We start from the raw sequence: 13,939 nt of genomic DNA on the forward strand, positions 1-13,939 counted from the left end.
AATTGTACTCTTTTTGCTTACTTCCTTTAACAAAGTTACCTGCAGTTTCTGATGAAGAGCAGCCAATGGTATATGTTTCAGGTATGACATTATAATAGGAAGAAAAAGCTTTTTGCTATGAATGCTAAGCTTTACAATGCCTTTCAGGTATGTGGTTTGTGTACTTACGTTTATAAGGTACAGAGTCATCAGAAGTACTTTAACTTGTAATGGGACATTGAGGATTATAGCAGAGGATTTATGTTCTGCTGCTTAGCTAAGCATATGGTATGAGATGAACAGTTTCAGGGGACTTGTTTATATTGCAGGTACAGCATAGTTCCATCCAATCTGTGAGATAAGCTGAATTTTTAATGTGGTCTCCAAAGTATGTTGAAGCATTAGAGATGTTCTGGTCTCTTATAAGCTTTAAGGAAAACAGTTAAAATGAAAATTCTTTGTTTAAAATAAAACAAATTGCTCTTGTGACGTGGAATTAGCACGAGCATTCTTGCTTACATCCCTGGGGAACAGCTTGGTGTTTTTGGCTGCCCTTCTCCAGAATTTCCTAATTGTCTTCGAGCATGGAGGACAAGTCTTCTAAAGTGACATTAGGTTCAGCAAAAACATAGGGGGATGAGCACATGTCCAACAGTTATAAATTTTGAGAAACACTGCTGTCTGAGTCTGGAGTAGCATGGTTACCCTTCAAAAATACCATTCACTGACTATTGCTCCATTGGCCATACAGTTGCGTTAATAATCTCTGAATGAGTTCTGTAGCTAGCACGTTTCAAGTCAGCTGATGTCAGATCATTATACTCTGTGTTCTGCTAAGAAAACAGTGATCCTAAATTATGTAAATTGATTCACTCTGGGAAATATTCTTCCAATTCTATATTTATATGAGGAGATTTTCAGCAGTGTTACTGACACGCTTCTAAATTTCATTACACAAACAAATATATTCTCTCTGTTGTTATAAATTCAGTATCTTTTTTAAAAAAAGCTCTTGACAATTCTAAGTAGTCAAGACTCACTCCTTGAGGCTCTATCAAGAAGATACTGATTTTAATCTGGCCTTGGAAGGCCTTGTCAGTGTTAGTGTAGATTTTTATAATAGCACCATTAAGATTTTCAGTGCTTTTATTTGTCAGTACAGTTGAACTAATGCTAGTTATGACAACTTTTTGCAGAAGGTCTGTGGAGTGTGCATTGTACCGTTATATTACTCATATGCTTGGTTCTATAAGGAACAAAAAAATTAGTCTGAGCAATCAGTACATTTGCTATATTAAGGAAAAAATGATTTGTATGAGTAACACTGATCTGAACATTAATTCTGGTTCCTATTTAGTCATTAAGCACGTCAAAGCAGAAGCTCTCGCTTATGCTTTTGCAGTTTAAGAAACAGATTTTTGCTTTGAAACTCAGATGGAAGAAAAGAGGTACATTTGCAGAATTCACTTTGTTCATGTGGGTGGGTGCAGACCCATACCATGCACCTCTTTTTTGCTTATGTGTTCATCTTAATAATATTTTGTATGGAGTCTGAGGCTGTGGTGAACTGCAAACAGAAATAGTGCTGAAATTCTCTTTCTAAAAGAGTTGCTTAGGCAAGAATGAATTTCTGGATGTTCTGTTGTAGGAGGAAAGGTAAGGGTCTGTTTTGACTTCATAATGTGTATGTTTTGTGTGTCTTCAATCTACAGGAATATCTGCAAAAGAAAACTTAAGAACAAGATATTTGCCAAAATATCAAAAGAGTGAAACTAAGCTAACAGTGCCTGTCACTGATACTTCTGTTTCTATGGATCCTGTTAAAAGCACCAGAGATACGACAGGGCAGCAGGTCAGTAAAGGCTAATTTTAATTCCTCTAAAGAGCGTGCATAGGAAAAAGTGGCAGAAAAACTTTAGGTTGAAAACTGCTAAACAATTTTACAATGCTACCATTCTTTCAAGGTCTTATATATATATATATATATATATACACACACACACACACATACATACATATATAAGTCCTCTATATATAAGCTTTTCTTTCTTGGCCTACCAAGAGAACAAAGGCTAAAAGGCTGATTTATTTAAGTGATGTACAACAGGGACTACATAAAATGGATAGGTAGGTTTATGTGTAGGATAGTTTTGAGTAGCCCCTAAACAATGTTACTTACTGAAGACAGAGAAATTGGTGTTTCAGTCTACTCCATTTCACTGTCCTAGTCATATCTCTTAGAAACAGGACTTTTGCAGGTCTTCTCAGAGACCTTTTTGCTGTGGTCATTTGTGTTAACAATGTAAAAAACACTTTCCATGTTTGACAATAAATGCTAAAATGCAGCTGAGTGATAAGAGTAACTTTGTCAGTTATCATTGGCTGTGCTTAGTGGATTGTCTAGTCTCCTCTGATGATAACAAGTGATGGTTTTCCTACAGTTTTCTATGTTGGAAACTTCACTGCTTTGAAACTTCTTTTGGAAGATTATTCTGTGTTCTGGTAGGTCTTGTAATGTTTAGGAATCTTTGAGAGACTATTTTTATAATGTGATTTGGATAGTACATTGACTATCCAAGTCATTGAGATACTGTATGTCCGCTGTGTAGTAGTCATCTTGAATGATACTGTAAGTCAATAAGATTTGATATCTTTGCGCTTCAAAGCAGTATCTGAAACTTCTGGCTGCTTCTGGTTTGCTGCTGTATCATCACGCAGTTAAATCTTATTCTTTGTCTTGGTTAAGATGTTCTTCTGTCTTCTGCATACCATGTGAGTGCCGTGTTGCCTCATGTACTCATTCAGAACTCTGCTGTGTATCATTCTAGTGTTATCACTTTGACAATGTCATTGCTGTTCCTGCAGCAGCTCTCCACAGTATGACATGCTAATAACTAGTATTCATATTTAAGGCTCTTCCTGGCCTCCTGCCTTTCTGTTACTCTGCCTTTCAGTACTTGCTTTTAGGAGGTTGGTAGGTACCTCCCGTTTGCCAATAATGCTGTTCTTAAGTGACATGTCAGGATATTTCACGAGTAATGTGCATTATGCAAAATTTTTATATGGAAGCATCTCTTCATAAACATCTACCAGGCGTCTGCTTCATAGGTGCCTTCAGATTTCACTTCAAAATCTTTTTATTGTATTATGTGTAAGATATTTACTAGTGATTAGCTGGTATATGTGAGTTACTTGTTTTGTTCAGAAAATGTTTCCTCCTTTTTACATGTGAGTGCTGCTGGTGTAGAGATGTTCTTTGTTCTTTTCAATAAAAGCCTAACACACTAGACCTTGATTTGAGATTCAGGTGTGCTTTTATAAGACTGACAATAAAATGGGTTCCAAATTAGTGTGTTTTTTTTTTCTCTTTTCTGTCTTTTTTAACCTTCTATTTTTTTGTTCATCTTGCCAAATCCTAATGGAAAGTTTGTATGTTAATTTTGAACCTAGAGCTCTGAATCACTTGAAAGAGAACTTTCAAGTAAGTTTTACTTACTACAGAAGAGCAAAATTTCACAAAGCTTTTTCACAAGGAGTTTTGATGACCAAAACTCATTTTCTTCAGAGTGTTAAATGCCCTTCTAGGGAGAGTTGGTCATTTTACTCTGATAAATTTTACATTGCTGTACTGCTGGGTGACTCACTGATATGATTTACCAGAATCCTCTGTAGAAGACACTGGATTGAGTTTCACTCTAATGTGAATTCTAGCAAAACTGATTCACCTTTTCCTCTTTTAGATAGACTTGAGTGCTACATAGGAGTTTGAAGAGTTATTAAGAAGATTTCGAAAAGGTCTTATTAGCTCTGGGAGTTTTTCTGGTACTTTCATTAAATCAGTGGTTTGCTATAATGGTCTTGGCCAAGTTTTCTCATCTTCCTGCTTGCTGTTTGACAGAAGTTGTAAGCTTCATCCACTTACATTGTCATCTTCCGGGGCTTGGTTTATGAAGTGAGAGTATTTTCAACCTCTCTAGTGTGTTTCATCTAGGAAATTACTGAGATAAGGAGCTATGTTCTACCCTAAGATGTGTAGCAAGTACAGAAATCTGGACAAATGAGACATTATAGTCTTGGCCTCTGCCTCAGTTGTGTGTTTTACATTGGAGCTGTTGCTATGCATAATTCCACAGCTCTGTTTTGACATGTGTAGTGGTACTAGCCTGCCTGTGAGAATTTGTGGGTGCCATCTGTCAATACCTGTGGCTGATGCAGAAAAGCATAAACTATCTTTTCATCCCTCAATCTGTCTGAGAATATGTATATGGATTTGGGGAATGGCTTGAGGAATCTGTACAGTACCTCCTGTAAAAATCTGCTTCAGTAATAGAATCAAGATTCTGACTACTTATTTTCTTTTGTGAGTTAAAAGTGATTTTTTTCATTAAGAAATTTTGTCAGCTATCTGCTAAAACTTTTTCAGCTATTTTTAGTCTGGGAAACGGAAACCTTCAACTGTATGTTTAGTTGAAGTTAAATTATACAATAAATTTCTCTTCCTGTTTAAGACTAAATAGCATATGTTTGGGAAGGAAACTGTGAAAGAAAATATCCCCTTGAAAAGCACTAAAGAAGTTTAATTTGCCTGGTGAAACTTTTGTTTTCCAAAGAAAATATGCTTATATTAGAAAAAAGGAGAGGGGGTGTACTGAAGGGCCATGTGAGTATAACATCTCTCTGTATAAAACCATTTCTGTCTTTCAAAAGCTGCACAGTCACTTAATTGTTTTAAACTTCTGTTCGAGAAGCAATTAGCTAAGAAGGGAAGGAGGTGCCTCCTCTCTGATGTGAGAGATCACATCAGCTGCCCTCACTGGTAATGAGGGAGAGAAGCCCGGTGTTTGCTTTGTATGGTCAGAGGTTATTCTGTGCTGTATTATGTTAACTTGTCTGAGTTGTCCGAGGCTTTTGGAGCAACTTTCTGGTGTCTTTTATTAAGCGCTGTACGTGCTCAGTGATGTTTAATAGGTTTTTAAGTGTCTAAACTGAGGATAAACAAGTCAGATTAAGTGGAAATATTTAGATTCACCAAAATCTTGGGCAGACCAGCATAGCTACTTCTGTTCTTTTCATTTTCAGATTCTTTTGTGCGTATCACTAGCCTTAGATCGCTGAGTCACTGCCTGCAGTTGTTTTTGGTAAAGAGATTTAGAACTAAGAAGGATTTCTGCTTTGAAACACCCAAATAAGTAATGACAATGACCATTATAATACAAGGGATTGTTGCAAACATGAACTGCATTATGCCATCTGGTGGACATTGATAACAAATACTGTGGTTTTCAGTATGATAAAGGAATGCATTAAAAGAACTAAAGCACTGAAATATATTAAAAATCTTTTTCAGAAGGAGTAGTAGTGTGTGAAGGTAGCAAATAGGTGACTAAATAATGCAGCAGAGAGAGCTGTGTACTTTTCTGTATTAAAAACTCTTGAGCTAAAAATTTATCTTCTACTAACAATATATTGTATTTCTTTTTTGCTGTTTTGTGTATTTTTTTGTGAACGCTAAGGCAAAATGTTTTTTTTGCTATGTGTTTTTGGATCCCAATGTAATAAAGTTCTGATCCTGGACTGGGTATCTCTGCATTAGATTCCCAAGTCAGAAGTGCGTGGTACATTTTATCAAGTATGAAGCAGTGAATGACATAGATCCTGAAACTTTACTCAACATGTTTAGTATTGAAGCAAGCAACTTGCATTTGATTTACAAGTCTTTTAGAAGCTTTCTCCACAATTTGGTAATTTGTTTTATTGAACTGTACTTACAGTTAGAAAATATGCACCTTATTTTCAGTTGGAATTTGTCTACCTTCGACTTCTAATTATTAGGTTTTGAAATGCTTTTAATATCTTATGAAATGCTTGTTCTCCTTTAAAAAAAACCCCACAGTTTAAAACAGGGATTTCAATTTTCAGGTCACTAATGAAGGAGGAATGAAGAGCGCTTCTTTAAAGGATTTATGTCCTGAGGACAAGAGACGCATTGCAAACTTAATTAAAGAACTTGCCAGGTGAGAATAAACGTTACCTGAAAATGCATTATGTTTAAGGAGAATCATTCTTCTAATTAACATCAAGCAATGTAGAACTACATAATGGAACTGTATATTTGCATAAGATAATTTTTCTTGCGGGAAGAGGTATGAGCGGCCAGATAAATTTTTTGTGCTTCCTGATTAAAAAAAAAAAAAAAAAAAAAAAAAATCTCCAAAACAAAATGAAAACAAGAGCTTGTTTTGTGACCTGCAGTAGTTCATCCATATAAACCTATAAGGTTAGAGTTTTGTTTACTGCTCATATTGTTTGCTTATATAAATGTATATTGTCTTTTGGAAACCACAAGCATTGCTGATACAGAACTTTTAGTTCTTATTTGTCAGGAATGAGCTTTTATATGGAACTGCACATTAAAGGTGGATCTTTTGGCTAAAGTGCGCTATCTGTGTTTATCTGTGCTTGCATGTGCAGAACAAGAGTCAAGAGTGATTTTAATTTACTTTACCAAACTTCGCTTATTTTGCTGTGTTTAATTTCTTCATGTTTCCCCTGTTTTTCGAGGGGAGAGACTGAAGTCTCTCAACTTTAGAAAAAGCTTATTTGTGAATTTCATTCCAGAGTTAGCTACACTCACAAAGGTAAGTAATGTTAAAGATAGGTTGAATGTGAGTGGGGAGTCACCCGTCCATGTTTCTTACACTTCAGAATTTCTGGAAATCTGCTTCTTGTGTAATGGTTGTAATGCTGAGAAAGGACAAATGGAACCTTGGTAGTTTTTTCACAACACTTAAGAATACCACCTTGTGAAATGAGATCAGATCCTAAGAATTTGTAAAGGTAGTTTTTCTAGAACAAAATACAATTTCTAAGATACTGAAGAAATACTTTGTCACAGATTTCATATGTAAACAGTAGCTGGCACGCAATACCAATACTCTTTATTCTTTTTTTTTCTTTTTCTATTGGAAAACTAGGGCAGAGAAATTAACTTGCTTATCAAGGTCATAGAATACATCACTGGTGCAGCTAGGAATATGTTCTCTCTGATTATCCTCATCCAGTGGACCATTTTGCCTGCTAATAATTTACAACAATATAGATTTTCTTGTTATACATTATTTTAGTCATTTCTGAAATTTTTCATGCTTGCAACTCTATCTTACCTCGTGTTAGAAGATGTCTAGTTAAGGATGTCATAAAGACTGAATTGCTGAGAAGCACAGTTGCAAATTGTCAGATGTTGAAGCTATTCAGACTCTTTTGCCACTGTTGATACTTAGAGGTATATTCTAATATTAAAAAGAACCTTTTTATTACATTGTTCCTCATAATACACTGCTCTCTAGTGAATACTAGTGCACTAACTCATTTGAGCATGGGATTCTTCTTAAATCTTGGATGCTGTGATTTTTCCCTGGGGACAGTTTGATATTTTTGTCTGACATTTCTTCAAAGAAAAATAGAAGGTACAGCAACATTAATTTTGAAAAGTAAAATTAGTGGAACACTATTATTTTATTCTTAGTTCTCTTTTATTTTTAAACCTAATCATATTTTTATTGGATGTAATTAAAAGTCCTTTGCAGAGTAACGGGGAAGTTAAACTTTAATTCTGCTCACCTTGTCACTTTTTAAAAAACTCTCCGTAATTTTTATGTCTAGTTGGGCATTGATGGAGGATTTTTACATGCAGTAGAACATTCTCTGCTATTTCAAAGAAGAAAAAGAACTAGCTGTATGCTGAAAGTTCCCAAAGACTGTCCTGCAGTGAATATTTGGAATAATAAAGATTTCACTTGACCAGAGCTGTACTTCACTGGTCCTTATTTTGCTACTATTTATGAATGAAAATAATGGTAACTGGGACTAATTCCTGCACGCTTATTGCAAATAGTCAGTAACTGCCTGCATCAAGGCAGTTGTAAAGTAGTAAAATTCTGTGCATGGAAATCAATGACAAATTATTATTAACTCCTTGGGCTTGAATTTCAACTATATTTTGCTTGAGCAGTTCAGGATATTGGCCTTTTCTCTGACTTTTGTGACTGTTGAGAGTTAATTTTCTTTCGCTTCCTATTTTTTCCTCTCTTCTTCCAACTCTCATTTCCAATGCAGGTTTGAACATTGGTAAAGTATGTACCTGCGCATCAACTAATCTACTGAAGTGTGAGACTTAGCCTTGGTGTGAATAAATTCTAATGCTAGCTGTATTATTATCTTCTCCTTTGAAAAATTCCAGTTACTGTGCTTGACTCTGATGTACTGCTGCTGGAGATTCCGGTGGCTGACATCACAGCAGCAGTTAGGGGCTGGATGAAATTGAATTTTGAGCCTGAGTTGAAAGAAAGAACTCAGCCATATCCTTTCTAATCCTCCTTTCTAGGTTAAATAATCTTAGCTTTTGCTCTGTGCTCCCACTGTAAATCCAACCATTATTTTGTCTTTCTCTGAACATATCCAATCTGTCTTTCCTCTTAAGTTGAAAAGAGACAAACTGAATCTAGACTTTAAACTTCGAGAGACTTGAATGTTGTAGACTTTCTTTTTTCTTTTTGGATTGTGCCATTGGATTCTTCTCAGATTTGTTTTTTTTTTTTTTTGTAGTGTAATTTCTAGGCATAACGAGTCATGCAGATGAATTCTGAAGTGCTTTGTGTATAAATGGGAAAGTTTTGAGTATGATCAGCCAGGATTTTCAGAAATAACCAGGACAGCACCTTCATGTTTTCAGCAGGTGCTGCTGGGGTGGTAGTGAAAGTGGTAAGCACAGTAAGAGCAAATTTTAATTATTAGTCTTCATGTAGGATCTTAAGCGACAAAAAAGACTTTTTCTGAACTTTTGTTACAGCAGGATACTCCTGAAACAGTCATCAGCTTATGTAATCAAACAAGCTGTGACATGGTGAGGACACTGAAAGATTTCTACTCTTGTTCTCTGTGCTGATGTCAGGACACATTAGGCCCTTCCAAAAGGGAGCGGCACAAGGTCCCTTGGGACCTAGCCAATTGACTGTTGTGCATTAATGAATTGCTAAACACCATACTGAGAATGGTTGCAGGGTATTCTGAAGTAAAATATTGTAATTTTAAGTATTGTAAGTGATAGGCAGATTTTGAGACCCCTTTTCTGCTCAGCATTTAGTTGAATGGAGAGGATTATAACTTTCTTTGCGAAGAAAGTGTGGGTATGCTTGTGTACATTCATCTGACTCCTAACTGTGATATATAGCTATGATGTTATGACTTGCTGGATCCTGCTATGACATGTACATTGTGAATGCTTCTTCTTTCCCTGCACAGTTAAAGTACAGCTCAGATATTCAGATTTCTCTTGAACGAATAGAGGCAAGTGATATACAAATAAACTTTCGTGAACCATTCTGCTTTTAGTGATGAGACCTGGTATCTAACTTCATCTCTGAAGAAGGAAAGAATACTTGGAGAAATCTGGCTCCATGTCATGTTTGCAAATCTTCAGAAGGAGTTTAGATAGGAAGGTATAATAATGATCGTTTCCACCTAAAGGAGGGAACGAATATCCTTTTCAAAATGAGATGCAAAGTGCTTTTTTGCTATCAGACAAGAGACAAAGACCAATGCCTGTTCAGGATGGCTTGTACCTGACAGCTGGCAAAGCAACCTTCAGATAGACCTTTGCTTCTCATTGAGGAAATGCTTCCTCCTTCCCAAGACCTTGGATTCCCAAACTCCTCCTAGGGTGCTGGCACTCTGGTAACTTGCCTACTAGCATTGCTTTATGTAAACTTTTTTGCTGTGTACTAATATGAAATTGGCCATTTAAAACTGAAATTTTCTGACACAAGGTGAAAACTGGAATAATTGATTTAATTACAGAATGGGGAAACCATTAAAAAGGAGGACAGTAAAACTCTTGGAGCTTATACCTGTTGTTAAATGTTTTTCACCTAGCACTTAGGCTCTTTGAAGGACAGGTTGCCTGTGGAAGTCCGTTTTACAAACCTGAAATTTTTGACTTTTTGGGTTGCATTCTTTTCTGGATCGTGCTACCTCATGTTTAACCATATTGTTAGCTGGTGTTTAACTTCAATGTAAATGTCTTTTTTGCGTGTGTGTGTGCGCACATGTGCACTGCTGTAGGAGACAATATTGTGTGCAGTTCTGTTAATAGGTCAGGCAGCAACACTGCAAATGAGACATCTGAAAATTACTTCTTGTTGATAGGTAAAGCATGCTTACGGTCCATGCTTAAAAAGTCATTTTTAGCTAAAAGTTCCTGCTGTGAAATCTAGTTTATGTTACTTTGCAAGCTGCATATAATAAAATTTACCCATTGTGCAGCATTTTCAGTAATGTTTTGGGATTGGTGGGGTTTTAGTCATTTTTGTTTTTTTAATTTTATTTATACAGACTGCCTGTGACACTTGGGTAAAATGTATCAGATTTCTGAAAAGCATACTTGGACAAGAAATGTTACCTCTCTCCTCCTTGCAGTGCCGTTATTAAATGTCATATTTTTGCCCCGTTTTGTCAGAGGCATGTTGTAATCAACTCTGGCATGAAAACTTCCTCTTTTATCTCCTTTGGAGCACATCTTTCACTTGCAATACCTGATAGCATTTCACGGCTGTGATGCAGGCTGGTCTCTGCGTGATGCCTTGATCTTGGTCCTGTCTCCATTTTTTATTTATTTTTTTTTCTTGTCATCCTGTCTGTTACATCTGCCATTCTGTGCTTGGAATCGAAAGTTGTGATTTTTAAGAATGGGCTCCAAAATATTTCATCTTAGCTAGCTAGTTGGCAGACTAGTGTAAACTGAGTGCTCCCTAAAAGATAAATGTTCCCTGTGATGAGTATGGGACTAATCAATGAGGCTTCCAGTTTCTATTTCTGCTTTTTGTTTATTTTGCTTCCTTCTCTTAACTTGTTCAGCCACAGTTCTCACTTAATTCAGATTTCTCTTCTTAAAAGCTCAGTTTTTGCTGACACTTTTAGAAAGTAGAAATTGTTATTTTTTAAAATTGCTTTATCAGGGAAGCTTCTTCTGTATCAGCACAAACTACTTTTGTAAAGCTTGTATGGTTATAGTGTTTATGTTGATAATATCATGGCTATTTCTTGTGCATGCCAGTTATTCATTAGACAAGAAAACTAAATGCTGTTGACCTGTGCAGTGCTTCAAAAATTGTACCTGGAGAGCATCAATCCTGCTTACTCATTGGAATGACTTAGTGTCATCAAGCAAACTTGATGATCAAGTCCCCCTTCAGATCATATAGATAGAACTAATAGAACTACTGGTAACAGTAGGGTGCTCAGGAGCACACCATAATGAGTGTAACTGATAAATCAGGAATTCTTTTGAGCACTAAGGCTGATATCATAGGAAGATTTTCTGTTGCTATATCTGCATCATGATTTTTTATTCTTCTGCAGAGGCTCCTGTAAAATAAAACTAAGACCCTTATTTAAATGCATCTAAAATTACTTAATCTTCTAAGTGTGAGTATACAATGAATCTGGAACAAAGATGGTGGGTATCTTATGCCACAAGATAGTTGAAAGTGAATTGCATGGAAGGAAACAGCAGGGACAGTTCTGTTGATTTGTCATCTTTGCTCGCAGCGGTCAATCCTCCATTTTCTCCTGTGAACAATGACAACAGAGCCAAACACAGAAGTGTTGCCCGGTGAAAAGGTTGTCCTCTGTAGTTAGGATGCCTTCTTTTGCTTCTCTTCTCTGACCATGAGCTGATGAAAAGCTGGCAAAAATCCTTTCCAAGAGCATCATGAGCCTTGTAGCGTTTCTGTTTGGCAACAGTCAAGTCTTTCCTAGTTCTACTAAAAAGTTTGCTCTTTACTGCCAGAAGGCAAAGAAATAAGTGTGTGTATATAGAGCAAACAAAACAACCTCCCACCTCTCTGAGCTTTGTATAGGATGTATAAATCCAGCATAATCTAATGATGTTGTATTCCTTTTCTCTTACTTTCTTTTGTCACCTCCTGTGAATAACTGTCTCCTAACTGCCTGCCTCTTATGGGCTGTCTCCTGCTTTGTGATACATAAGCACATATTGCCACGTTTCTTTTAAGATCGCTTACTGTTCTCTGTCATTTACTACATAAGATATGTGGCACAATATATTTGTGTCTAGGAGTATGACAACTTGCTGTGGTCTGTGTTAAATATGAACACAGCATGTGAATGTGATGCGGACTGATGCAACTAGCACAGAATCTGGAGATGGGCAAGGCCTCCCAGGTATCGTCTAATTCCTTTAATGCTCAGTTATTTCCTAAGGTATGTTTTCTTTGATTTTTAATGTTCTAAGGCACCAGCACAGCCCAGTATTTCACTTGTCCTGATTTTTTTTCTAATGCAAAGTAACTCTTGTAGTTACTAAGCAAGCATCCTTCCTTGTGTAGCGCCCTAGAGACATTACTTGTCTTCTCTTTCTCTTCTGCTTTTATTTTTTTTTAATTTTAATTTTGTTCTTGCTTCCTTCCTGTCTTTCATCTGCGTGGTCATTAATGTCTTCATTGTCGTGCCTAGTTGATGACTTTTATTCTCTCTTCTCTACTACTCTTTTATATTAAGAAGACAGGAGACATTCTTGCATCTTTCACTGATTATATTTGAGGGTAGGCCATACATGCTATAGCCACGTAGCTGATAGCTCTAGATTTAGAGAGAGCGAGCTAGTGATGGTTAGATGCAAAAACCTGTGTCTGCAGCTTCTGGCATTTGTGCTGTACCTGTAACTGCATCTAGGAAGTGAGGAGAGATGGTTGCTGGCTTTTAAAAGCTTATATTTGTTGCCTGCTCAGCTACACCAGTCCATAGATGTTGAGATGGACAGAGTTATACAAAGTTATACAACTGTTTCCCTTTTCATTGTTTGTTTTTGATATGTGGGCTCTCCTTTCCAAAGTCTTTGGGGTATAGAAGAGGGCCTGGAGTGACTGCTGCTAATGGGAGACAGAACTGTAAACTATGCCATTAGCATGTGAATGGTGTAATGTTTTGATATTAAATCTGTGCTTTTTGTATAACTGAGAAAATTTTCAACTAACAGTTTCTTCTGAGCTTTCAAACTGCCCTAATTTACAGGATCTAATTATGTGCCGTATGTTATTTTTCTGCCTCCAAGTTTGTGGAGAAAGGATGTGGGTTTCAGTATTATTCACTTCCAACTTCGTTTAGTCTGAGCAGTTGTGGAAGGGGTTTCAGGTCAATCTTAGAGGATATTACCTGTCCATATGTTACCTCAGAGGGCTGACCCAATTGTTGTATTTATGTTTTTTCCACTGGAATGTCAAAACAGATCTGTGTCCTCCTAAGGGAAAAGTCATGATGTCAAATGGATGGTTGAGTCTCTGAATGGATTTTTTCTCTGAAGATTGTCAGTGGGTCTGAAGGGATAAGTGGAAAGCATAGTCTAATGCACATATTTTTCTCCTCTTTTCCTCTTCCTGTAGGATTGTTCCAATTAAAGGAAGTTAAAATGGGAAGTTTTCTTAAAGTTATACTGCTTTGGACTCTAGTCACTTAAGCTGAAACAACTGTTTGATCAACATAAAAGACTACATTTTAAGAGCCTTCAACAACAGGAAATGCCTAAGTGCAGAACAAAAATATTTATTAGTTTAAGCTCATTACTAGTGTTTTTGTAGAGCCATGTAAAAGCATGTTTTCTAAGCCACGTTTTTAACGTAGTTATGGGATTGTCAATTGCATTATGGTCTTCTTGCTTGCATGATTCCAGAATAATTGTTTTTACAGCCTGCTCTTGAAATGCAGAATAAATGCTTATTGTAAACCTTTTTCATATTGTCATCTTTTAACCTTGATCCAATTATTTATACCAAGCAACAAGATGCAGGGTACCACAGCCCAGACAAAACATAAATTTTATGCTTGCAGCCTGAAATTTTAAGATGCCTGGGAGATGGCAAACTGTTCAGTTTAGAGAAAGCTAACA

The 13,939-nt window shown here is 36.4% G+C and overlaps 1 protein-coding gene across 5 annotated transcripts in view; it reads left to right on the forward strand.

Moving 5' to 3' along the window:
• Nucleotides 1-13,939, forward strand: part of KIAA1328 (KIAA1328 ortholog) — a 169,288-nt gene that overhangs the window by 3,513 nt on the left and 151,836 nt on the right. For 3 of the 5 annotated variants that reach the window (XM_062600282.1, XM_062600284.1, XM_062600283.1), the window contains exons 2-3: nt 1,692-1,831; nt 5,899-5,993. In XM_062600282.1, the coding sequence (XP_062456266.1) occupies nt 1,790-1,831; nt 5,899-5,993 (137 nt within the window). In that variant the 5' untranslated portion in view covers nt 1,692-1,789. Of the gene's footprint in view, nt 1-45; nt 82-107; nt 148-1,691; nt 1,832-5,898; nt 5,994-13,939 lie in introns of those variants that run through there. The other 2 variants (XM_062600281.1, XM_062600285.1) reach the window with 2 other exon arrangements.

Source organism: Rhea pennata, chromosome Z (genome assembly GCF_028389875.1).
Source record: "Rhea pennata isolate bPtePen1 chromosome Z, bPtePen1.pri, whole genome shotgun sequence".
Classification (NCBI taxonomy): Eukaryota; Metazoa; Chordata; class Aves; order Rheiformes; family Rheidae; genus Rhea; species Rhea pennata.